The sequence below is a fragment of the Lupinus angustifolius genome, chromosome LG04 (genome assembly GCF_001865875.1).
Source record: "Lupinus angustifolius cultivar Tanjil chromosome LG04, LupAngTanjil_v1.0, whole genome shotgun sequence".
Taxonomy (NCBI): Eukaryota; Viridiplantae; Streptophyta; class Magnoliopsida; order Fabales; family Fabaceae; genus Lupinus; species Lupinus angustifolius.
This window is the reverse complement of record NC_032012.1, coordinates 17798086-17824810: the sequence shown is the minus strand read 5'-3', so window position 1 is coordinate 17824810 and position 26725 is coordinate 17798086. Positions and strand designations below refer to the sequence as shown.

Here is a 26725-nt window from a genome sequence, read left to right as displayed (position 1 = left end):
CTTATTCGGGCAAGGATTCTGACGATGACATCGTGGGAAAGGCGATGCCTAAAAAGGATTACATGATACCACGCAGCGAGGTCGTCTGGCCGTAAGAGGCTTGGCCATGTGGCCGTCCAGGATATTTCAACGATGGTTTATAGTGGTAGGGATATTATTCCTCTATTACATGATAACGTAAGATAAGGTCCCACAAGAAGCATTCCTTTGGGAAATGTCTTAAGATGGATCGATCGATATAAAAGACTGATTAAATGATTTAATCGGCTAACCTTAGTTAGTGTGCATACTCATTATGAATAACGAAGTAGTGTAAAGGAAAATTATGGGAGACGAACAAGCCCTGCGATGTTGAGAAGGATGGCGAAGGTGCTGATTCGTCAGCAAAGTCTTGAGGGTGTGTCTAGGTGAGACAAGTTCTTCGTATTCCTGGATGAGGTATTCTGTTGGATTGGACAATTATCACAATGCAAACTAGACGATCTCTGACAACCCCTCTTTGTAATTAGGATCAATGAGAGGGTTGCCCAGAAAGTGTTTAATACGACACCATCTTGAAATGGATAGTTCTTTGGAACATATCAACCATATATCCTTGCGAGGAATAATTTTTCGTGCATTCAAATTGGCTTGTTATGGGACCTGTTCTCTTGGTTATTTCTGAATAGTCTATTGGGAGGATATTAGTGTAAGGATTGATGAAATAAACATAACATTTATACATTGAGATCGTGAATATTGATCCTCATGATCTGAGTTATAACATCATTCATCATTGTACATTTATGTATGAGATATATATTGTGTATATTATGTGCACATGTCTGGATGTGATATTCTATGTAATTTCACGCCTTCAATGAATAATATTCATTAGATGTCTTACTCCCTTTTCTTTCTGATTATCTTCATATCGCATTCTCGTTCAGATGGATCGTACCACGAGAATTCGGAGCTAATGATTCTCGATGTCCTAAGAGAGGACATGGAGCAGTGACGGACATCGATACACCTACGCAGGCCCTTGTGCCTTAGAGCTGGAGATAGTTTGTGATGGCTCCACAATTCGCTTCCCTTCACATCATGCAGACTTGGAGGCTTCTTTTACCTTACATGCTCGAAGATTAGCACCTATTGCACCAACCATTCAGTGTGTGATTCCTCATGGACCCCTTACTGCGGGACCATCTACTAGGAGATGGAGTTTGGATGACGTGCTCAATTCCTCACCATGGAGGAGAGCTGCTTGACGGACGCTGCCCGATCTTCAGGCAAATGCGGGAGCGAGAAGTAGGTCGTAGGATGCGTCCAATGACCCGAAAGAGGAGATGGAGGCTGAAGAGGTGATATGAACCTCAAAGAGCCTAACCTTGATCTTGAAGGCATAAGTGGTCCTATGACTAGGGCTCGGGCAAAAAGGGCTCAAAATGCCCTTGGTCAACTCATAATGTTGATCCATGATGGTGAGCCAAAAATAGCCCAAGGGGGTGTAAAGATGCTCACTAGCATCTTGGTCCATGGTTCTGACCGAGCCAAGGATGGACCAGACCATGCGCAAGACTCAGGCCACGGGTCTGAGCAAGGCGCCAAAAATGGCCCTGGCACGGAGCCAGGCGCATCAGGCTCAATTCCTAACCGAGACAAATCTGACCGAGTTGGGGACTTTGGTGCACCCAGTGTTGCACCAGACGCTGGGCCAAACTGGCCTGGCTAGGAAATCTAACCGAGGCCCATGCGCCTAGCGTGCCGCATCAGGCACTAGGCGTAGCCTGACCGAGTCAGGCCTAGCCAATTTAATTAGTATTGAGAAATTTTAATTTTTATATTAAATGTGTGGGCTAACTTTTGTCCAACACTTAGTCTATTTAATTAGAGTATGTTTGTAATAAATCTGCCCATAAAAATTGAATAGAATGAAAATTGACTCGTGGATGATTAAGACAAGCCTAAAAGTGTAACCGACACTTCAATACATGGACCAACTTATTATTTTAGTGAACCAAACTCATTCTAACTTTGTCTAATATTATTTGGCAGGTAAAAAAGTCTAATATGGTCGTTGGAAGGAAATTTATCGAGGGAATCTTCAAGGTGACCGTGGAGAAGCTTAAATGGAGCATTTATGGAGCTTAAACACTATGTTTGGATCATTGGAGCTAAATCCACCTGAGCATAATTCATTCAGAGGCATCTTAAGTTAATTCTAGAGTCGTTGGAGCAAAGTAAGTTGCTCGTGTGGAATTTGCATATGGCCGTTTGAGACCTTAATGGTGCATTAATGGTGCTTTATGCACATATTCTAGCCGTTGGCAGCCTACCGTCTTGCACCAACGGCATCCTATGCTATTTAGTGCATCCTTAATCAACACTTAGACATAGGAAATTCATTCCTTAGCAAAGGAATCCTAGAACCGAGGAGCATTAACAAGGCATAAATCCAACATTTTCCATGTGCCAAAATTAGAAGAATCCTATGAAGCTCATCAAAGCTTAGCTGTGAGCATTAAGGAGTCTTCAAGTCTCTTGATCGATTCATTGAATGGTTGATCCGTGTACTTAAGAAGAAAGGGAATCCCATGCTCATCCAACTGTGGCATTCAAGTTCATTAGGCCAAGTCATTAAGTTTGTTTTCAACTGTAATAAGGCACATGTGTTATTTCCTTTACTACTCGAATATAGTCTAAATTAGGAGTAGATTCATTTTCTTTTAGAGTATCCAATGTAAGTGTGTTAAGCACGCACCTTAGTTACAAATCGTGGGAGCCTTAGAGGCTTGCCTATAAATGTAATGCTTCTTGTTATGAAATAAACATATTGAGTCAAAAGTAAATTGCATTCCTTTGTGAATCAAAAAGGATTATATCATTGTGAGAGTATTCTCCAAACCTTCTTGGCTGAACCAAGATTAGAAGCTCTTATCAAGAACCAAGTTCTTGTGGCGAGCATCACTTTGGCTTATTAAACAACTGAATTGTTTGTGGCACCTTCACCTTAAATCTTTTCCATCTTCTTTTATCCAAACACAAGTTATTTCTGCTGCATAATCTCAAGGGCTCTACTCAACCATGAGCCTAGGTCATACACCAACCAAGATAGATCATTTCAAGAGTCTTTTACCCAAGAGGTTCACATCAAGAGGAGGAGCTGGAAGATGAAGAGGAGGATTGTGTGGAGTTAGTCTGTATAGAGAACTTTATTGAGGTGGTAGACCTCTCCTCCGATTCTGAGACGGAGGAGGACCCAAGCGTATGCCCTAGCACACCCACGAACACTGGAGCTAGTCACTAGTAGCCATTTCCATTTCTATTTCACTTTTGAGACGGGCATCTTGTAGGGTAATTTTAATGTGTTGAATTCTATTGTATATGTTTTCAGTTGGGACAAAGATTGTATTGTCGCCTTTGGTTTCGTAAAAACATTTTCCGTCATTTTCAATAAAGAATTATTCCACGATATATTAAGTGGATTTTGGTTACCATTAGGTAACGATTGTTGTCTTTTCTGCAATTTAGATTACTTAACATGATGTCCCGAAAAGGAATCAATTGTAAATAGAGGAGTTTAACATTACAATTTTTTTTTACCCATTTTTGGGTAATATTGTTAGAGTAAATTTCGGGGTGTTACAACAATAACAGAATTTATTTGTTGACCCTTGGTAAATTGAAAGTTTGGAGAAAACCATGTAACCTGTAACAGTTTTCAATGGTGTGCCCAAGTTTCTTGTATTGAGTGCAAAATTGACCTAAGTTTGAGGACTTAGTCCAAGATCCTCTTCCATATGTGGTGGAATTCCCCCTTCCAAAACCTTTTCCTTGGTTTGTATTTCTGCCAGAGGCTCCATCTCTCTTTCAGTTTGTCCTTATACTTATGGTATTTGCTTCTAATTCTTGATCATAAAGTTGAGTTTCTTGCTGAATTATGAGTGTAAATACATTGCTCATGTTTGGCAGTGGATCCATCAACATTATTTGGGATCTTACTCCTGAATATGAATCATTAAGGCCCTTTAGGAATCTAATGACCTTGTCTTCGATTCCGCATATTTTGTTATCATAGTTGTAGACTTGAACTAGTCTGAAAATTTCATACTCATCCCACAAAATCTTCATCTCAGTAAAGTACTTGGTTACACTAAGGTCACTTTTTTTATAATTTGCTATTGTTTCTTGAAGACTTGCAATTCTGAAGAGATTTCCTTAGGAAAATCTTTCTCTAAGCTCTTCCCATATCTCATATGTCTTATCAATCCACAATATACTCTAAGAAATTGTGGGTGAAAAAAATATTGTTGTTCAAGATATGACAATGGTGTTGGCTCTTTTGTATGCCATATAGCTTGGATCATCCTTGGGAGACATTAGAATACTGCCAACAATAAAAGGAAGCTTCTGCTTGGCGATGAGGCTCATTCTCATTGATCTGCTTCATTGATGATAGTTGTCTCCATTAAGGAGATATGAGACTAGAGCAATGCCAGGATTTTCTGATGGACGCACATATATGGATCTTGTATGATATCCATTTGTGAATTGAATGCAAGTGGATGTGGATTTGTAGAAGATATTGTTTAAGACATCTTGAATATGGCAGAGCTCTTTAAAAGAGCTCAAGTACCATATTAGAATTCTAAATCCCCTTGAAAGAAGAAGAAATGAATGATAAAGTGAATAACACTTCTTGTGAAGAAAAGAGAAGAATGAAGAAATAAGAGGAAGAAGAAAACGTGTGAACTTTATTGAATGAATGAATTGATTAAATTTACAAAATAACTAATCATATTTATACTAATCATGAACTACCTAAGATTCTAACTAACTTCTATAAGAAATTAACATGTGCTTAAAATAGAAAAAGACTAAGTCAACAAAGTATAACACGGGTTACTTGTGGTCCAAGCAACTTCTAGTGTGAGATGGCCCACACAAACTTCTGGTTTTGTCCTGGATTATGGGTCATGCTAGTGAGATAGCCTTAGCCTTGGTTTGGTGCTTGAACGTGGGTGGCTTGATGTGTGAAGATCATGGATTTTGTCTTGGTCATGAGGCCTAACTAGCCTAGTTGATCTAGGCAAGGTTTGTTGAGTGTGGTAGGTTTGTTGTGTGTGTGGTAGGTCTAATCATGTGGGGTGTCTCGGTCAAGATCTGAGTCTGGTGCATGTTTGGTGCGTAGGATGTCTCGGTCCGAATCTAAGTCTAGTGCATGTTTGATGTGCAAGATGTCTAGTTCGCAGGGTATCTCGGTTAGGATCAGGAATTGAGTTTGATGCCTTTTCCTCGGTCATGGCACATGCAACTTGACCTGTTGATTCGATTATTTGGTCAAGTTGGTTGGTGTTTGGTGCAATATTGGTTGAGTCTTCTTGAGTGATTTTGGGTAATAATGAGTTATATTCTAAGTTCATACCATTTCTTATGTTAATCTTACTTATTTATTTTTATCTGTTTTTATAATTAATGTTCGTTTATGAGTAAGTTATTGAGAATTGAAATTCATATTTGAATTGTAATACAAATTTGGTTAATATAAACATATAATTGTTAGAATTTAAAATGAAGTGATTAATAGTTGATTTAAGTAATACATATTTATTATTTTTTGAGTTTAAGCCTTATATATGGAGATTAGAGAGAAAGATGCCTTAGTGCATATCACTGTATTATATTGTGTATATTCTTTACTGGAACATGGTTATCTCTGAAGGAAATACTCGTGATTATAAAAAAATCAATTAAATATTCAAAATGATCATGATAACTTAGAGTTACATTTTTATCTTTTATTATCATGTTACTTCTTTTATAAGATGTCATGACTACATTAGTCAAAATCAAATGACTAAAAGTTTAAAATGTATAAGTGACTAAAGTTAACCTTTTGATCGTGCTAGTTTCATTTGAAAGACCAACTTTATATGCTTTAGAAAACAAATTTAATGAATTACTGATATTTAGAATTTGACATTGTTATTAATATCTTACCTAGGGATGGCAACGGGCACGGGCGGGCACGGGTAGTAGCTACCCGCTACCCGTTTCGAAATAGGGGAGCAATATCCGTACCCGCCCATACCCGTATGGGTACCCGCTGCGGGTTTTTTGCGGGTATTTTTGTGTACCCGCGGGTAAAACGGGTACCCGCGGGTAAAATGGGTACCCGCGGGTAAAACGGGTACCCGCAGGTTTTCTATATTTTAATTGAATTTCTAATTTCATATTTCTATTATGTTTTAAATGAGATGAAATTTAATTATTTTTGTGTATTTTGAATGAATAGTTGACAAAAGTGCTAAATCTAATGAAATTTTCTGTTTTGGTGGTTTGCAATTCTCATTTACTTAACAAAAAACATATATTTTTCTTTGTAAGACATGTGTGTTTTTACACATGAAATAATATTTGTAGTGTATTTCAACACCAAATTAAAAAGATGTAAACAATGTAAAAAGATGTAAACAAAGTAAAAGGAAAAGATGTAAACAAAGTAAAAGGAAAATATGTACATAGTGTAATGAAGGTTATGATAGTATATTTTTTATTTTAATTAAAAATAATATAGTAATCATATACATAACGGGTACCCGCGGGTACGGGTACCATAATACCCACCCGTATGTACTACGGGTATTTTTAAATACCCGTTTTTAAAACCCGCGGGTACCCGTTTGTGACACGTACCCGTGCCCGTACGGGTTTTACCCGCGGGTACGGGTTTTTTTGCCATCCCTAATCTTACCATTTATCAAACTGGACATAATACTAATATAATGACATAGTAATTTAACTAGTTATTTATTAATTAAATTGCATACCGATGAAGTCATATAATATATATTATACTAACAATAATGTTGAAAAATCAATAAAGAATACAATAATTACTTTTATTTATACTACTTGTTAAAAAATGTATATGTTATACCATATTTTAGATATATAAAAAATGTAGTAATTGTGTGTTTGATCCTCCATATCAATCTTCTGATAAAAATAAATCATTTTAATTAAAAAATTAAATGAAATCGATTTGTATGACTGATACGATTTAATTGAAAATCAGTCGGTATAACCAATTTTTACTAGTTTTGACCGATATAATTATATTGCACATATGATAACCAATTCAGTAGTTTATAGATAGAACAGATTGACCCGAACCAATTTTCATAACAGCAGATTTATATATATTAATTTGAGGTTTGGTAAGATGAATAAAGTTATTTTAATAAAAGATCATAGTAATATTGAATACCTAAATATTTGGACTAAAAATGAGATTTTACTTTACTTAGACATATTCATTTTAAGAGTATTCCAATCAATCTTTGTTTCTTAAAAAAAATTGTTACATTTTCTCCCTCAGGTCAAATCCCAACCTCTTAATTACTGAAGTTCTTTCTTTAAATAATCTTTCTTCGTTATTTTATGATATTCGTTTTTTCTCAAAATCCCAAAATCCTTCCGCCTCCGTACATCAATAAGAAAATACAGTGCTAATACTGCAATTAAAATTATCAACTTATTCCCATTTAAAATAAGATAAACATTGTAAAGGAAACTTATTAGTCTCTAGACTAACAAGATAAAAATGATAAGGGATTCATACAAGTGTCAGTTTTTACAAAATTTATCTTAAAATCAATGCAACATAAGATAGCATAAATGTCTCAATGACATGAGTATGATGAGATACTGTATCCACTAAAATTATAGTATTATATTATTTTTTTAGTTTCAAAAATATTTTTGTCGAAAAGAATTATAAAATTTCATATATTATGATTTTAGTTTTTGAATGAGATAATTTATCTTTTGATATAAGAAGAAATTTTATTCATGATAATTATAATGAGTGTTTATTTAAGAAATTTTAAAAAGGAAAATGAATATTGAAAAATGATTCAGGGAAAATATTTTTAGATTTTTATGTAAGTTTTGTGTTTTTTTGAATGGTTCAAAAATATGTTTGTAAATTGAGTTTCGAAAGAAAATAAATAGAAATAGAAGACTTCTTAGTCATCTCAGTAATGTATTTGATGAGTTCAAGGTTGATAGTTCGATTGTAGAATAGATATTTGTTGGGAATGACAGTCACGAACTCCGAAAGAGATTAGTTTTTTTATTAAAAAAGGAGATGAGATACCATTGATAGTACAAAAAAAATAATTCACTCGATCATCCTCAAACCTTTCATTTCCTCTGCTTTCTCTTTAAAATTCAACTCACGAGTTAGGTTTTTATTGGGCAATGTATTGAATAGTGGTGCTCATACTTTACTCTACTTGTCCGTATTTATATATATATATATAATAAAATATCTCATGGTATAAGAAGATAAATTATATTCCTCTATCAGTAAAATTATAACATACTTTTAGTGATTGAAAAGATAAATTAACTCTTTATGATCATATACTTTATTCTTTTATATATATATTGATGAATACAACAATTTTTAAAGTTTAACTATATAAATTGGATTTAATATGTATACAGTGATAGTGTAAAAGTTTTATACACCATCAATAAATTATTCATTATTAACTCTTAAAGTATAAATCAATGATAGATGATATGCTGATAGTGTAAAAAAATCTACAATGTCAATACATAAATTTTAAACTCATGTAAATTTATATAGTCATACCCATTTATTAACTATTATTATTGTTTGTTGGCCAAAAGGTGATTTAAAGTGAATGGCTGCCTTTGTTACACATCAGACATTTATCCATTCCAAAAATCCATTTTTGATTGAACTCTCTCCTTTCTTCTCTTGACAATGGCAACTCTCCACTATCTTCCATTGTCATCCCCTCTCTCCAACTCTCTCCACAAGTCATGCTCAATCTCAGGTACACTCACCCTCCACAATTCTACCAACTTCACCTGTTACCTTTTTTGGTTCTTCTTTAATAACTTTTCTACTCTCTAAACACTCATTCTTACACTCTTTCTTTGCAAGTAAGGGTTATAAAACTATGTTGGGTATTGCATGGGATACTATTCATTTTAATAATATATGGGTCAATAAAAAAACTTCATTTTTCTTTTATTCAGCATGTTGGGGTCCCAATAAATAATTGGTTCATTGAAGTTTTACACCTCAAATAAAGTATTATAATTTCATTCAGATTACTTTCATGGGAGTTAAGTAAGGCCTTACTTTTTTATGGATGAATAATGTCTTATGTTCTTGAAGACATTCAATGAGTTGGTATATTGCTTCTCGCAACCTTTTTGACTAGGATAAGAAAAGAAGGCTTAAGAGTTTAGCTGGTCAGTTTTGAGTGAGATGATGAAAGAAACAACTCATGCTGAGGGAAAAAGTTGTAGGGGTATTGAGATTTTAATTTTTTCAATTGATAACAGAACTTGCACTTTGATTGTTTTAATATGATCAAGTATATGAAGCATAGTTACATGGTTCTCTGTAACAGTTCTGGTGTACAGTATCCGTTTGTACGCAGTATGTGGGCTAAATGAAAGGACCATGTAACTATGATATGAAGTAGTCTCAGAATCCCCTTTAGTTTCAATCTACATTATCCCATTGTAGAGCAATTTCTTGTATCAGCTTACCTTGTCCCCGATCTTGCATCCGAAAGCATAGAAGATAGTCAGAGATATATGTGTGTGTCTGACTGTCTGTGTTTGTGCTACATTTGAAGATGTTCAGCACTAGCAGAATAAAACATAATGTGTATGATCTGAAATTCATCATCATAATATACTTGTTTTTGCAGCCCCATCTTTGATTGTACATCAAAGCGCACACTCCTCATTCAATGGTCAATCATTACACTTGTCATGTTTGAGGCTTCCTATCTTAACCCGAAACACTTGCACACGCATTCCTGTTATCATGATGGTGCAGCCAAAAATACAGTTTATTCAAGGAACTGATGAACAGACAATACCAGATGTCAGGCTGACTAGATCGAGGGATGGAACAAATGGCATGGCCATCTTCCGGTTTGAGCAACCCTCAGTTTTTGATTCTTCTGGTGATGTTGGCGATATCACCGGTTTATACATGATCGATGAGGAAGGGGTTCTTCAGTCCGTTGATGTCAATGCTAAATTTGTCAATGGAAAGCCATCAGGAATTGAAGCGAAGTATATAATGCGGACTCCAAGGGAGTGGGACAGATTCATGAGATTCATGGAGCGATACTCTAATGCAAGCGGTTTGCAATTCATCAAAAAATGAGTCAATGAGCTAACTTTTCCCTTCTATTCTTTTTGCTCCTTGTCATGTAAGTTTCTTTCCCATGATTGAGTCAGATAAAACTCGAGTGAAATGCTAAATTTGCGAGCGCGTAACTTAAATTCACATACAAATATCCTTTTGTATTACTGCCAAGATTTTATAATTTTTGAACTGCTTCTTATAGACAAGTTGGGAAGGTCATTCTTCATGACTTCCTTGGTATCTTTGTTTATGTATTGAATAAAGGCAACAAACTGTGCTGTATAACTCTATATTTTTTATATCTTTCTTAATTAATAGGCTTATTTGTGGGTGTGTAATTACCTTCTGTCACTGTCATTGTTTAATGTCTTTGCTTGACTAATGAAGAGGAAAATAGCTGAGATGTATTAGCAAATTTGATGGATGCAAGCAACCTTATATATTGTCATTGCAGAATTTATATCAGTTAGAGTTTACATATATTCTCATTCCAGGAAAAAGACAGAAGCAATTAGGAGGAGAGTTTTGACTAAAACTTGGTATGGGCATGTAGCATTTTAAAAGAGACTATTTTTAAGACTCAATTGTATGGACTCTATAATTTATGAAGTACATATGATCACAGAAACATGTTCACAAAATCTCTATGCATATCAAAAAATTTCTGGGAGTGATATTTGTTGGGAGAGACAGCTACGAACCCTAAAAGGATTAATTTCTTACCCAAAAGGTGAGAGAATAACTTGGTAGTACCAAAAAAGTTCTATATTACAAGGTGCAAAGAATATATCAATGTCTTCAATGAGGAAGTCCACTCAAAATGCAAGGACACAAGTTCTGCAAAAAGTTCACAAGATCACAGCAATAATCTCAAAAATATTCTCTAATTCATGGCAAGCACCCTGCAGATTCCTTCTCTAATTCATTTCAGCACCCTGCAGATTCTTTCTTTTTATGAATGGATTCTTTGCTCATTCTTCCAAGAATTGTACAGCTTCAGCAGAGGAATCAGTGGAGTCTCTACTACCATCTTTTGATTTTGAAAAGTAAAGGATCCCATTCATGAGGTCCTACCTCATGCTTTCCCTCATCCAAGCATATTTGTATCTGTTCTCCTCAATGAAGTTTTCATCTCTACGGCCTTCAACAAATATCCTTCCTCAAATTTGTAACCTTGTTGATTATAGAAACATAAAATGCATCATTAAGAGTTTCTAATTTAGAGCAAAGGATCGGCATATACTAGTCTTGAAATGAGAGTAATGGCCTCTTCTCTCATAATTTACTGACTAAGCCTATCCTCTATAGTGATGTTCTCTTACGAATATCCTTCTCCGGAATGAAAACAGAATACTTGGTATAGTTCTTAGGAAGATGCCAAGTATATTGTGTATAAGCTGAACCTGGATGGAAGAACAAGGTATAGAACCAGGCAACATTGAATCAAAAGCTGATCTTAGAGTGTACGAATCATCCAGAAAAGTGAGCTCTCAAACATCTGCATTATGTTGCTGGGAGAATAACATTTGCTTTGGCCAAACTCACATTCCAACCCCTTACCAACAACCTATGAACTTCTGCATTGATCAATCAATAAATGAGCAGCTGAATCCATGTAAACCACTCATACCATAGTTACATAATTCCTCCATTAAGCCTACATACTACATACTGAATTCAGCGTATCGTATTAGTAACATGTTCCTCATAAATGAAGCCTTATAATAATAATATGTAAAATCTGACAAATCACGTATAACTTGGTACCATATATCAAAACTAATACTGTGTATCGTGTAATTATGATTCAATTATGATTCATAATGCTCCATTCCATTGCTGAACTTATCAGCCAGTGTGAGAGAACAGCCCTTCAACATTCTTTATTGAACGATTCAGGCCAGCATTGGTGGTGAACTTACATATATTGTGGTTGTCTTTGATGAATTTGCAAATATTCATCATGCCACCAATTAGAACAAGGCTCGAGTTACCCTTACGTGAATGGACTTCTTTCAAGTAGGAGTAACTAATACAGGAGAGAAATAAATATAGTATAACCAATGCTAAAGAAAATCATAAATTATGTGTATTTTTATACAATAAATGTGTGTTTTTCTACTTAATCATAATTGAATTCCTTCTGCATTGTCACTGGTAGCTAGATTAATAAAATCTAAATATATATATAACGAGGAATGTAGCATTTGATTTGGCCGATCAGGGTCTCACTGACAGCCACTCAATGTGGAGGACTTGGGCATTCCCGAAATAAGAATTCATTTCTACTTTCCAGAAGTTTGATATCATTTAGTTCCATATTTGAAGTTGTAATCAAAACTATACATTTACATTTGTGCTGAATTTGAAACAAATTTCGGATTAATCTATACCGCCTCCATTAATTATTTGTAACAAGTATCAGCCATTTTTTGTTTTCATCTTCTAAATCATGATTTTGGCATTCGTTTCTTCGATTTTCTATAAAAGAAAACAAGGACATGAATTAGAAAAATGTCTCGTCTATTTTAAAAAAGTTTTCCCCTTATTTTTAATTGACAATTTCATTGTTTTTTACTTATTTGTGGGACAAAGGAAGCATTATTTTAAACATAGTATTTTAACTGTAAATTTCTTGGTTATTGGTTTTTCTAAAGGATTTTAAGGAAGTTTGAATCTGATTCAGGGCCGAACATGTACAAAAAAATAGCACAAGAATAAAAACGTGACCTTCAAATTGATTAAAAGGCACAACGAGGAGTATCTGGATTTTATTATTATCATCAGACATGATCATGTATTCTACTTTATGAAAGGAAGATACAAAAAATTGAGCTTTTCCTATCTTTTTCAACTAGTGAAATGAAATCCTGGTAGTACATGCAACAACAAAGCAAAATGGTTCAGAACCAAACATCCAAAGAATCTTATGGCCAATCATCAGGAGACACCTTTTCACTGACCGTAGAACCAAATTGTGGACCTCCTTTCCTATATGAGATAAGAAACTCGATAGGGTATCCCGCCACCTTATGAGGAACAATTCCAAGATCATCGAAAGTCAAAGCTGCAAATTTCGTCAAACAAAAAATGCAGGACATGAGACAGTAAAAAAAATAGTTGTATAATAATGTCTGGCAATAAAGAATGATCAACCTTATGATAAAAATAAGGAACTTACCATCTTTTGAAACAACTGTATCTGTAGTCAAAGAATGGATCTCATCCAGATTGAATATGTTCGGATCAGGTAGAGGAAAAGGGACCTTATTTAGTAATATTTCCCGTGGTGCTGCAATTGCCTGAAATCAATCATACACCCATATGATGTTAGTGTTTTTTGATACCAAAGTAACACCATCTAGTAGTAAAACCTTAACCAAGTATTCCTCTCCCATGAACAGTTAATCAACAGCTAAGATAGAAAAGGACCAAGTCAAGCTTTATTTTCAATAGCATGTGATTCCGAACTAGTAAATATCCTGTTTGTGTTTTTCATCCTATCTTCTTAGTTTACATCTTCTCTAACCCTTATATTTATGTTTCCTATGTCGTCTACCCTTATCTGTTTCTGGTTTCAACACCTGACCTGATACCCAGTCTAATACTCAACCAGCTTCGCAGTTTTCTACATCCCATACCAGATAATCTGCTTTCTATTCACAATTTTTGAAGTTAAGTTATAGTTATAAACACATTTTGTTACTTTCACTAATTGTTTACTGTAACTACTTTTAGTTTTGAAAAAAATTAAATTATTTGAATTTTAGATCTTACACCCAAACAATATTGGAATTGAATTCAGAATTTGAATTCTGTAGTATAATTGTATATATAATCCAAACATAGAATTATAATTCCGAGCGAAATCTAATTCTGTTGGAATTGGAACTACCTTGTAATTCCAATTCCACCCACCAAACAGACACTTAAGTTTTTTGCAATTTCATTCCCTTCTTGATTTTTTCAATAAAAAATGTAGATGGTGCTCAAACAGAGTCAATTTTCTGGAAGACCCTGGCTTTTGTGCTTTGGTGGGTCTTCAAGACCCTTTCGTATGTTTGTCATGACTAGCGTGTAGCTTATCTGATAGATTATGGCATATTGACATGTAGAGCAGTTTGATGAACATAAAACGAAGGGAGATTATAGCTTTTGTAAACTGGCTTCTGGAAAGCCACGTCAACTAGCTTTTCCAAAAACTATAAAAGCTCCCAATAATTCAAGTCCCATTATTGCACTTCAATTTTTTAACAAATGACAATTTTTACCCTCAACCCAAAACATAATATTACATGTCCTTTAAAGTCAACAAATTTCAGCAAGCTGTATAACTAGTTTCGTCAGACAACTCTATCTCAATCAGCTAGATATATGACTATAAGCTTGCAGCTGTAGTCTCAAAACTTTCAACTAGCTTGAGAACTACAACAATCTCACAGCTACAATCTACAATTTCACAGCTATAAGCAAGTTTTGCTAAACAGAAGCTATATATGGGAAACTCCTACAATTGTGCATTCTATATTTTTTATAAATATCCAAAGGTTAACATAACCCTCCCGGGATGCCAAAAACATGACCACCACCAGATTTCCATTGGTATGTAGAAAAGTAATCAACAAATTATGAAGATATGAACACACCTTTGCAATAGGGAAAGGAACATTCACATATCGAGGCCATTCTCGGATCGTGTCATACATAAGGTCTGCCTGCATGTAACACAAAGATTTTACGTAATTTCAGCAGTTTCATCTTCAATCCCCCCTCTCAAGTATGAAGCATAAATAGCAACAAATAAAGGAGAATTCTCTGGTACCTATCCTTTTACTACGGCACAGAGTCCATGCATTTCATTGACTATTTATTATTTTTAAACATTTATAATGGAATCTGCATTCATGCATCATAGAGAGATAAAGTCAGATTACCAATTCATGCAGCGTAAAGACCTCTGGGCCCCCCAGTTCATAAATCTTTCCCAGACTAGTACCATTATCCTTCAAGACTGTAGTAAGTGCAGCAGCGACATCAACAACATATACAGGTTGGATTCTGCAATAATTGCATTTGTAAGAAAAATATCAAGAAATATGGATTGTAATGCTAGCCAGCAGAACCACACACAACAAAAATCACTTTGTATACAAAGAATGAAGCTTGCAGTAATTGTTTGATAGATTTATACATACTTTGTTCTCCCACCCCCGATCAATGGAAGAAAGTTATACTTTTTTGCAAAGTGAGCCCATCGGTTTAAAATCCGATCCTCTGTACCAACCACAACAGCTGGTCTCAAGATTGTGGCCTGGAGAGGCAAGTGTTAGGATTTTTTATAAAAATGCTATTCCAAATTAGAAAAGCAAGAATGACCACAGATATTTCAACAGGATTTTGGCTTCTATTTCTAGCATTCAGGATAATTTTTTACATTAAAAGAAGCCTCAATAAATTCCATCCAAAAGCCTATAAAAACAAGAGGTAATATGGCATTTCTTTGTTCAACTGAAAATGTAAATGGACAGAGCGAATTGTTGCTCCTTTCACATATGATAAAGAAACTCTAAACAAATTACATAGCCTAGACAGAAAGAAACTACATGCACCTCGGGTAATTCCCTTAAAATTGCTTCCTCAGCAGCTGCTTTAGCTCTGAGCAGCCTGGATGGAGACGAAGGAGATGCTCCTAAAGATGAAACTTGAATAAATCTTGTGATACCACCATGCTCTTTGGAAATCTGCAACAACTCAGATTATTTGCTATATGGTCAATAAACAAATTAAAAACCTGGTCAAGTTAGGAAAGCAAATGAATACAAATATTCAAACTAAGCCAAGCCAGACAAGCTTGCAAGCCTCCATGCTAGGTAGTCAATAGCGCGCTATAGCGCCACAATAGTGGACTGTAGCAGTGTTTCGACCGTTACCCACAACGCCATAGTGGATAGCGGTGCAGATGGCTGTAGCACCTGTAGCAGGTCAAATAGCAGCAAAATTGCAGGGCAAATAGCGGATCATGACCCGCTACATGTTTTATTGCGAGTGGAACCCTAATTTTATAGAAGAAAAGTATTTTTTGCTCCTCTTTTTAATAGGTGGCTGGTTTTTCAATAGGGTTTTAGGTAATTTAACCTCCCATTGTTTCCCTTCTACTTAACACATTGATTTTCCTAGGCCACGTGATTTTTAATTGCTTATACCTTTCTCCTTCCTTCTCTTTCTTCTTCCAAATTCCAGTTCACATGTTCAATTGCTTACATGTTCTTCGTCAGCATAGAACAAAATTGCAAGGCTTCCTAATTCACGAACATTCTCCATCTTTTCTTTAAAAAAAATAATCTTGGTCCCTGATTGTTTGCCCCATCATCTCTTTATTAATTCTCTTATTAAACTGATTGAACCCAATTGACATCATCTTCGTGTGGTTCAATTTCGTGAGATACAATTCTGTTATGGCATCCAACTTTGATCAGCTCTAGAACCTTTAATACTCTTATCTTGATTATTAATTAGGAATGTGTCTTTAATATGATCAATTTTAGTATTTATATATGTAGGCTATAAACTACTTATATATTTTTTTTCCTTAGTTGTAGCAGTTGTCCCGCTATCCCGCTATAGTGTTTTTGGGGTCGGCCACTATCCGGGATTGACTACCTTGCCTCCGTGTTACTAGCTCACTTATGAGTACTAAGGCCATGTTTGCATGGATGGTATTGGATGTAGTGGAGTATGGAATAGTATCCTAACAGGTTCCATTGTTTGGATTGCACAAATGATAATGAAGTGGACTGGTATATGATGGGCTGAGATCCACCACATTCCATACAACATAAAGAAAGAGTATCACATAGAGAAGTCTGTCGAGTTCATTATTGATGACATGTACAAGTAGCAGGGGGCATCATTATTGATTTTCTAGAATAAAATAATTGTAAGTGCTACCATTCCATTCATTTCCAAAACACTAGGATGGATACTTTGTTCCATTGCATCGTAAAATATCCAAACAATGGAATGGTAATTTTATCACATGCCACTCCACCACACCCCCTCCACCTCACTCCACTCAGCTTCATGTATAATTAAATATCCAAAGACAGCCTAAACCTCACAATTGTTGCATGCCTCAAAATGACAGCTGAATCCCTTTGAGATAGCTCATAAAACTCACAAGAGGCTTCTGATTGCATATAAACAGCTTTGGACCTTCAAACTACCCAATGAATACTTTCCTCAGGCAAGCACATTACACAACCTAGTGAACCAATTAATTTTTTAAACAAATTCATAATCATTCCGGAAGACCATCTTATACATGATATTTCAAACTTTATCTAGTATCACTACAGTCTTTACGAAGGACAGGTAAAATCAAATCCAGCATATCCAGCTACAGCTACACACAACTGCAGGTATCACCTTCAGAGGGGTAGAGCGATCAGCAACAGTGGTTACAAAAAACCAGAGTAAATATGCAGTTTAAGACACTGTCACGTGGAATAGTTTGGACAGGCTCACAGGGCCCAGGTTTGCCACTTGGAATCACAACTAGTTGACATGATCATATAATAACACAATAAATTCTTATGAAAATCTCATGGTACTCTTGACTTTCTTTTGACCTTTTCTTTCACAAACTCAGGAGAATCTTAAAATTTACAGCTAACAATTTATCTATTGACAACTGGAGGATTATATTAAATCCATTTGCTTTGTAAGAATTATAAATTAGAAATTTAGAATGTCTTATTGTTCTTGCAAACGGACATTAGTATATTAGAAATGAAATTAAATCATGCATGAACTTACACAGAGAGAAAGGGAGAGAGAATTATAATTTCCGATGTTAACAAGATAATATAGGATGAGAACATATGTAAAAGAAAGTACCACTGCAAGTTGCTCGGCCATGTGATGGTGCACTTCCTCAAAGCTGAAGTTTCTTGTCTCGTGATCCCTTCCTGCCAGAAACCAAATCAGCCAGAATGAGTGTGTGATGAAAAGACAAAAAGTCATATTTCCAACACTATGAGACTATCGAAGTGCAGAGTTACATGAGAAAATGTATACCTATAAGATTGATAACAACATTGGCCTTTGCCAGCACAGCTTTAATTGAATTTTCATCTCTTGGATTATATTTCATGGGTACAATCTGGACATAAAAATCACTGGAAGATTAGGAGAAATAGAAGATGGAAATAACCATGTGCTTCTCCATTCAGACCAAAAAGAAAGATGAGGCAATAGTGGACTCTTTACATGTATAAAAATATTATCTTATGCTACCTGTCCTAAATCCCCCATCAGTTTGAGATGACGGTGACAATCTTCAGAGCCTCGGAAAGGAACCAGGACTTGAGACCCCATTTTAGCTACATGAGGGAAATAAAATCACCAAAAACAAGCAATCCAGTATAGTAAGAAAAAATAAAAGTTAATAGTAATAGCAGAATTTATTCGAAATATTTAGCTACAGAAGAAATAATTAAAAAAAATCTTGTACAACATTATGGTTTATTTTTCTTTGAAACAATGATACATCCCAAAAACATACCAAGTTGTTGCACAGCATAACGACCAAGGAATCCAGTCGCCCCAAATACTGCAGCAACAATGCCACTGCAAAAAAGAATTGCTTTCAAGCATTACTTTATCTATCAACTATATAAGCTAATAAGAGTACTTTAAGTACACATCAACACCTTCTGTTTACCTAAAATTGATAAAGCGGAGGTTAAAAAGAGAATCCACTCTAAAACTATTAGTATCAAGACACAAGTAAACCACAAAGAGGGTCAAAAGAAGATTTTCATTCTCCTTAAGATGACACATTTGGTTGGAGATGGGTCATAATCCTTGCATCTTTAAGAAGATTTTTGTATGTGCATCTCCTTTATGATAAGGTCAAGAGTTTGGCTTCTATTTGGTGTAAAGCCTATGGTGTTCTTAAAGGGGTTTCTCCTAGAGTCTGTTTGCGAGTTGATTTTTGGAGGGTAAAAGAAGGAAGGAAAAGGCTAGGGAGCCGTGAAATATACTTGTGAGATAAATCTCAAGTCTTCCCTTCCCCTCCAAAAACAAATTCACAAACAGACCCTTACAGAAATGTGGAGATATTTGGCATATTAGCTTCATTGATGTTTTTAATTCTTTTGGTTTTATCCCTTTTTTGTAGCTTTAAACAAATGATTTATCCTCCTAACTCCATAATCATCTTTCCTTCAACCCAAGTCCCTTTTGTTTAAACTTTTTATCACAAAAAAAGTGTCTACTATGAATTTTGATAACAAAAAAGTCATTTGACACCTGCACATCTTATACAAATGATCAGAACCTTCAAAGAAAGGTGAAATTCAGCTTCTTTGAGAAACTATTTTTCACCACAATCTTTTGTATGACAACATTTTTAAGCCTAAGCAAACGGGACCATAATGAATTACTTCTTTTACCTCCATAATATTTCCAAATTCCTAGTCAATTAAAATGACATAAACTACAATTAATACAACATAATTCATTTTCAATATCACAACCCTTTATATCAATCCAATCAAAAGAACAATTAAACCTAGCTTCAAAACACGACACCTATGGTGAGAATATCTCAATTCAATTTTTACGATAACCACGGGAGATAACCACGGGAGCCTCGTGCACTGAGCCGACCAATTTTGTAATGAAATGAATGAATCACCTGACAGATGATCGGCCACCAGTACCCTTGCGGACTAGGTTTCCAGCACCCTTGAGTTCAATGGTGGATACGTGGCGTTGTTGGTGATTTGGTCCATAATCTGCAACAACAACAATTTCAATTGCAATTAATTAACCATTGAAAAAATGGTAGATTAGTTTTAAAACGAGAAGAAGATTGAAATGGAAGAAATAGATACAATGATGGGAAATTGGGGAGATAGAATAGAGGGATGAGATTGATGAAGATTGGTGCCCTAAGCGCTTCGAAATGCTCTGCATCGTAGATACACACAACAGAGGAAGAAGATATGAGAAGAGAGAGAATGAAGAGAATCGTGAACAGAATGGTTGGACTGGTTATTATATCTGGCCCATATCTCTAAATTGTGGCTTTTCACACAATTGGGCTGCTTTTTTCTTACCTCCTTTTTAAAACCCTTTTAATTGTGCATGTACTAATTTCTCTAAGAGAATCAAGTATATGTCCATATCAACTGTTAAATTATCTCCTTTAGTTAAGAATGACAATAAATTGAATTAAGTTGGTATTCATTTAAAACTTAATTTATTATTTAACTCAATAACTTTGGTTCATGACCTAATTGAGCTCGTTAAATAAACGAGTCGAACTTGAGTTGGATATAGTTCGACTCGTTAGGTTCATGAGCTAACTCGATATATTTATATATACATATAAATTAATTTTTATGTTTATTATGATCCATATATTATTTTTATATTTATTATTATTATATATAAACAAAATTATATTTATATATAAATTACTATCTTTTAAAATTTTAATTAATTATTTGAGTTGTCTAAATGAACAATTCGAACTGAACCGAACAGTTCGTGAACTTTAACCGAGTCGAACTCAAGCTAAAAAAATAACTCGAGTCGAGTTTCGAGTTGAGCCAATACTTATCAAGCTGAATTGAGTGGAGCTCTAGTTCAACTTTGTTTGACCCGTTTCCAGCCCTACCTTTAATCATTGACTTATATATTATTTAATCATTTTTTATAAAAATATTTCTATAAACTAAAAAATAATAAATGTATAAAGATAATGTTACATTACTATTAGTGAAAAATCTCATAGATACATTTGGGATTAATTTCTAATGTTAAATTATTATTATTTAAATTTAATTTTTATTTTAATATATTAACTTAGTACCTAGAAGCACTAGTTCCATATAGCCACACAAGTGTTTCACATAATTATTATTAAGGGTTAGTTTGAGAGTTGAATTTTGGAGGAGATAAAAGAAAATGAAAGACTTGGAGTCATCTCACAAGTGTATTTCATATTTTTCAAGTCTTATATTTCTCTTCATTCATCTCCAAAATTCAACTCTCAAACCAATGGCAGATCTTGACATAAAGTTTAGGAGATGCGATAATGTTTAAGTACAATGTATAATTAAGATAACTAATAGAGTAATACAAAATATAAAGAAATATATATAATTGTTTTAAAGTGTCAAAATTACATATTAATTTTAAATAACAACAAATAACAATTAAAGAAAAATGCACATTCATTTAAAGTGTCGTATTTTGTTCTTTTAAAGACTTAAACTCATTGATAATTAAAATGTGAGTAAAATATTCAAATATTTTCTTTATATGTAAGAAACTCATCTTTTATCTTACTACATGATTTTGTTTCGTTGTCTTGGTTGCTGAAAATAATTTTTCTATAGTATGCATTCATTTTCCTGGTATAACTCGATCAAACATTTAATATAGAGATGACAACGGGTACGGGCAGGCACGGGTAGTAGATACCTGCTACCCACTTTTAAATATGAGAATGAAACCCATACCCACCCATACTCGCGTGGGTACCCGCGTACGAGTTTTTTGCAGGTCTTTTTGAGTACCCGCGAGTACAGCGGGTACCCATGGGTTTCTTATGTTATCATTATATTTATAATTTCCTACTTATATTATGTATATTTTCTTTGCAATATGTGACAGTTTTTGCATATACAATGGTGTTGTACTATTAGAATAAATTAAGTTGTTGTAATTCAATTGTTGTTATCTCTTAAGAGAGGAATTGGTTGTGCCTAGCTTTACTGTGCTGAGCGGGCAAACCTTATATAAACTCTCTCTTCCTCTCTTTGTAACTAAGTTTTCATAATAAAAAAATCCAGTTTTCATTATCTTCTTCTCTCTTCATCTCCCATTCTCTCTCCATCTCTCTATAACCGTTTTCTTATATGGAATCTTGCCTTCTTCGGCTCCTGGTGCCTTTCTTTCATCTCCTCCTCCGTCCACACCATCTCTGACTTTGCTGCAAACGGTGGCGTCGCCGTTAGTTCTCCCTGCTCCGACGATGAAACTAACAGAGCAGAACTTTCTCGTGTGGCGGCATTTCATGATTGCCACTCTTACTTCCAATAGAGCTAATCGGTTTGTTCTTGGAACCGAAATACCTCATCGGTTTCTCACTGATGATGATCATCTTATCAATAAAGTGAACTCTGCTTACTTGCGTTGGGAAGAACAAGATCAGGCGATTTTTTCCTAGATCTTGAATTCGCTTTCGGAAAACTTACAACCTCGTGTTGTTGGTTGTCAACACTCGTGGCAACTCTAGGAAGAACTGCACAATTTTTGCAGTTCTCAAACAAAAGCAAGAAGTCGACAACTCCGTTCTCAACTTCGTTCAATTACTCAAGGTTCGTTGTCGATATTGAGTATTTTCGGAAGATCAAAAATCTTGTTGATGCTCTGATTTTCATTGGAGCTCCAATTTCCACAACTGAAAACGTTGATTACGTGTTGGATGGTTTAAATGAAGAATTCCAACCGGTGATTACTTCGATTGAGACGCAACTTGATCTTCCAACACTTCATTCCTTGGAATCATTTCTTCTAACCTTTGAATCGCGAATGGAGAAGAACAAGTCGAAGGTCCTTTCTGATGCTCTATTAGTTACTATTGCTACAGTTCCTTCTTCCTCTACATCACTGTGCCCTAATTTAGGAAGATTTGTTCCGACTTTATCAACTTTTTTAGATTCACCTCAAATTCAGTCTCAATTTCAGACTCTGTGACCTGATTATGGTTTTGTTGCTTCGAATGGTGGTTATCGTGGCTATTGTGGTCGTCGTGGTGGTCGTATGTGCGGAGGAAGGGGATCTCACCGTGGTTCGTCCCTGTACTGTGATTTCTGTAACCGCTTTGGTCATGACGTGGCAACATGCTATTATGCGCCTTATGACTACAACTCGCTAACCTACGCTCCACGCAATGTTGGAGTTGCTCCACGCTCATCAATTTTTCAACAAACTGGACTGGGCCATCATTCAACATTTAATTTCTCTCATGGACCTTCTCATGCCCATTTTCCTTCATACACTGATCACTACTACTCTCCCCCTTCACATTTTCCTCCAACTGCAGCACACTACACTCTTGGGCCTCACACATCTCAATTTGGGCCCCCTTCCTCTCAATCTCTTCTAGGACCAGGTCCTCACTCATTTGTTCCTTTTGGTGCTAATAATACTCGAGGGCTTCCCTACTCTCCACCTTCCTACACACCTCATGCAATGACAGCAAACATTAAAGCTCCTAAACACTATACTTGGTATCCAGATTCGGGAGCCACGAATCATCTCACTTCATATGCAGGTTTAATTCATACTCATACGGAACGCTTCGGTCCAGACCACATATTCATGGGTAATGGTCATGGTTTACCAATTCATTTCACAGGGAGTTCTCAGTTTACTTCTCCTATCTCTCATCTTTCCTTTTCGTTACATAATCTCTTACATGTTCCTCAAATTACGAAAAATATTCTTAGTGTCTCCCAATTTACTAAAGATAATCACTATTATTTTGAGTTTCATGCTGACAAATGTTTTGTGAAATCTCAGGTTTCTAATGAGCTTCTTCTTCAAGGTTCTATAACCAAAGATGGCTTATATGCGTTTCATGGTCTTCTTCTCAGCTATGTCTCTCGTCCTAGTTGCTCTCTTGTTTCTGGTTTAAATAATTTTGTTAATACAGTGAATAAATCTGTTGACCATTGTAATAGGACTTCTTCTATGTTTAGGTCTTTTCATTTGTGGCATTGTAGACTTTGTCATCCTCATGAGGCCATTGTCTATAATGTCTTGAAACATTGTAAAATTCTCTATTGCAATAAGAACTTCACTGATTTTTGCAATGCATGTTGTATGGGCAAAGCTCACAAATTACATGCTCCTTTGTCTTCCACTGTTTACAATAAACCTTTTGACCTTTTGTTTGTTGACTTGTGGGGACCTGCACCTTAGTATTCATATTCGGTATTTAGATATTACTTTACTATAGTTGATGCTCACTCTAGGTTCACTTGGATGTTTCTTATGAAACAAAAGTCTGATACTATGTCTCTATTTCAAGTGTTCCTGCAATGGGTCAAAACTCAGTTTGATACGACCATTAAGGCTGTTCAGAGTGACTTTAGTGGTGAATTTAGACCATTCACCACCTATCTTCAGTCCTTAGGCATACAACATAGGTTGTTTTGTCCTCACACACATCATCAGCAGGGTACTGTGGAAAGAAAGCATAGGCATATACTTGAGACAAGATTAACTCTCTTGTCTCATGGTAAACTTCCCATGGACTATTGGGAATTTGCCTTCACTGTTGCTGTGTATTTAATCAACAGAAACCCTACACCTACTTTACAACATCAATCACCTTACCAGAAACTGTTTGGCACTATTCCTGATTACAAGTTTCTTAAAGTCTTTGGGTGTTCTTGTTTTCCTCTACTTAGACCCTACAACAAACATAAACTTGAACCTAGGAGTACTGAGTGTGTTTTCTTGGGTTACTCTCCTAATCACAAAGGTTATAAATGTTTGTCTCTAGATGGGAGGCTTTATATTTCGAAGGATGTCCTTTTTAATGAACAATCCTTTCCCTTTCATGATAATTCCCTCTTTATCCACAATGGCCTAATTGTTTTGTCTCCTTCCATCAACTCCACCATTCCTTCTCCTTCTACATCAATTTACTTACCTCCTACCCCTGCTTCATCTACTGTTATTCCTTCAAACTCTGTCCCTTTGTCCACCTCCATGTCTTCCCCTTTGTTACCGAGTCCTACAAATTCTCCAATACATGAGTTTGATTCCAGGGATACATCTTCTTCCACTGGTTTGTTACTTAATCACTTGCCATCTTCATCCACTAATCCCATGCAGACAATGTCTAAGTCTGGAATTTTTAAAACCATAGTTCCTAGGGTTCTCCTCACTCAATGTGAACCTGTTAGTGCCAAATCTGCTCTTGCTGATCCTATTTGGAAGCAAGCTATGCAAGAAGAGTATAATGCTCTTCTTGCTTTAGGAACTTTACCTCCTGGTAAACATCCCATTGGATGTAAATGGGTTTTTTCAGATTAAAGAGAATCTTAATAGATCTATTCACAAGTACAAAGTAAGGTTGGTTGCCAAGGATTTTCATCAAACATTATGTGTTGACTATATTGATACATTCTCACCTGTAGTCAAACCCATCACCAATCGTATTCTCTTAACTCTTGTTGTTACCTATCAATGGCATATTGATCAACTTGATATCAACAATGCATTCTTAAATGTAGTTCTCAATGAAGAGGTGTACATGCAACAACCTTCTGGGTTTCAAAACAGAGTGACAAATCTTTAGTGTGCAAACTCCACAAAGCCATTTATGGTCTCAAGCAAGCTCCATGACAGTGGTTTGTGAAGCTCAAGTCTACTCTTCTCAGTCTCGGGTTTGTGGTCAACAAATGTGACAATTCTCTATTTATGCATACCTCATCTTCTACTCAACTCTTTGTTCTTGTGTATGTTGATGACATCATTGTAACTGGCTCTTCTTCTTCTCAAGTTCACAAGGTCATCAAAGATCTTAACTCTTCCTTTGCTCTTAAACAACTTGGGAAACTAGACTACTTTCTTGGCATTGAGATCAAACATCTCACTGATGGATCTCTTATCATGTCCCAATCAAAATACATCAGAGATCTCCTAGATAGAGCAAATATGAGTACTGCTAAACCTGTAACAGCTCCTATGACAAGCAACTGCAGACTTACAAAAGAAGGGAATGACTTCTATTCTGATCCCACCTTCTATAGGTCTATTGTTGGTGCTCTTTAGTATGCAACCATCACTAGGCATGATATCACTTATAGTGTCAATAAAGTTTGTCAATTTCTTAGTCAACCTCTCAATTCTCATTAGGCTGCTGTAAAAAGAATCCTGAGATATCTTCAAGGAACTGTATCTTGTGGCCTCTTTCTTCAGAAGGCTGCTATCTCAGCCCCACTTTCTATCACAACCCTTTGTGATGCTGACTGGGCTTCTGATGTGGATGACAAGAAGTCAATTTCAGGAGCATGCATCTATCTTGGTCCTAATCTGATTACCTGGTGGTCCAAAAAGCAGAACAATATCTCCAGGTCAAGCACAAAGGCTGAATACAGAAGTCTAGCATTGGCAACTCAAGAACTGATGTGGGTTGAGTCTCTTTTACAAGAGATAAAGTTCTCATACTCAACACCTACCATTCTATGTGACAATTTGAGTACTATTGCTATGTCACATAATCATGTGCTTCATAGTAGAACCAAGCGCATTGAGCTTGATCTCTACTTTGTTCGTGACAAGATTCAAAATAAGACTTTGATTGTTGCTCATGTACCTTCTGATCTTCAAACTACTGATGTCCTTACCAAGCCTCTCTCCACTGATAAATTCACTAACTTTCGCAAGCAACTTCAAGTTAGAGATTATTCTAGTTTAGTCAAAAATTCTCAATAC

General features: G+C 35.5%; 2 protein-coding genes across 2 annotated transcripts; one reads left to right on the top strand and one right to left on the bottom strand.

Annotated features, from left to right (window-relative positions):
* Nucleotides 8693–10445, top strand: LOC109346059 (photosystem II reaction center PSB28 protein, chloroplastic-like). The gene is made up of 2 exons (XM_019585421.1): nucleotides 8693–8855; nucleotides 9747–10445. The coding sequence occupies exons 1-2, from the start codon at nucleotides 8783–8785 to the stop codon at nucleotides 10211–10213; spliced, it is 540 nt and encodes a 179-aa protein (XP_019440966.1). The 5' UTR covers nucleotides 8693–8782; the 3' UTR covers nucleotides 10214–10445.
* LOC109346057 (NADH dehydrogenase [ubiquinone] 1 alpha subcomplex subunit 9, mitochondrial-like) lies at nucleotides 12937–20230 on the bottom strand. The gene is made up of 12 exons (XM_019585420.1): nucleotides 20095–20230; nucleotides 19896–19995; nucleotides 18759–18823; nucleotides 18491–18576; nucleotides 18272–18356; nucleotides 18092–18162; nucleotides 15805–15936; nucleotides 15391–15506; nucleotides 15130–15253; nucleotides 14842–14910; nucleotides 13377–13497; nucleotides 12937–13262 (listed from the first exon to the last, which is right to left on the bottom strand). Exons 1-12 carry the CDS (start codon nucleotides 20174–20176, stop codon nucleotides 13123–13125), a joined length of 1191 nt encoding a protein of 396 aa, XP_019440965.1. The 5' UTR covers nucleotides 20177–20230; the 3' UTR covers nucleotides 12937–13122.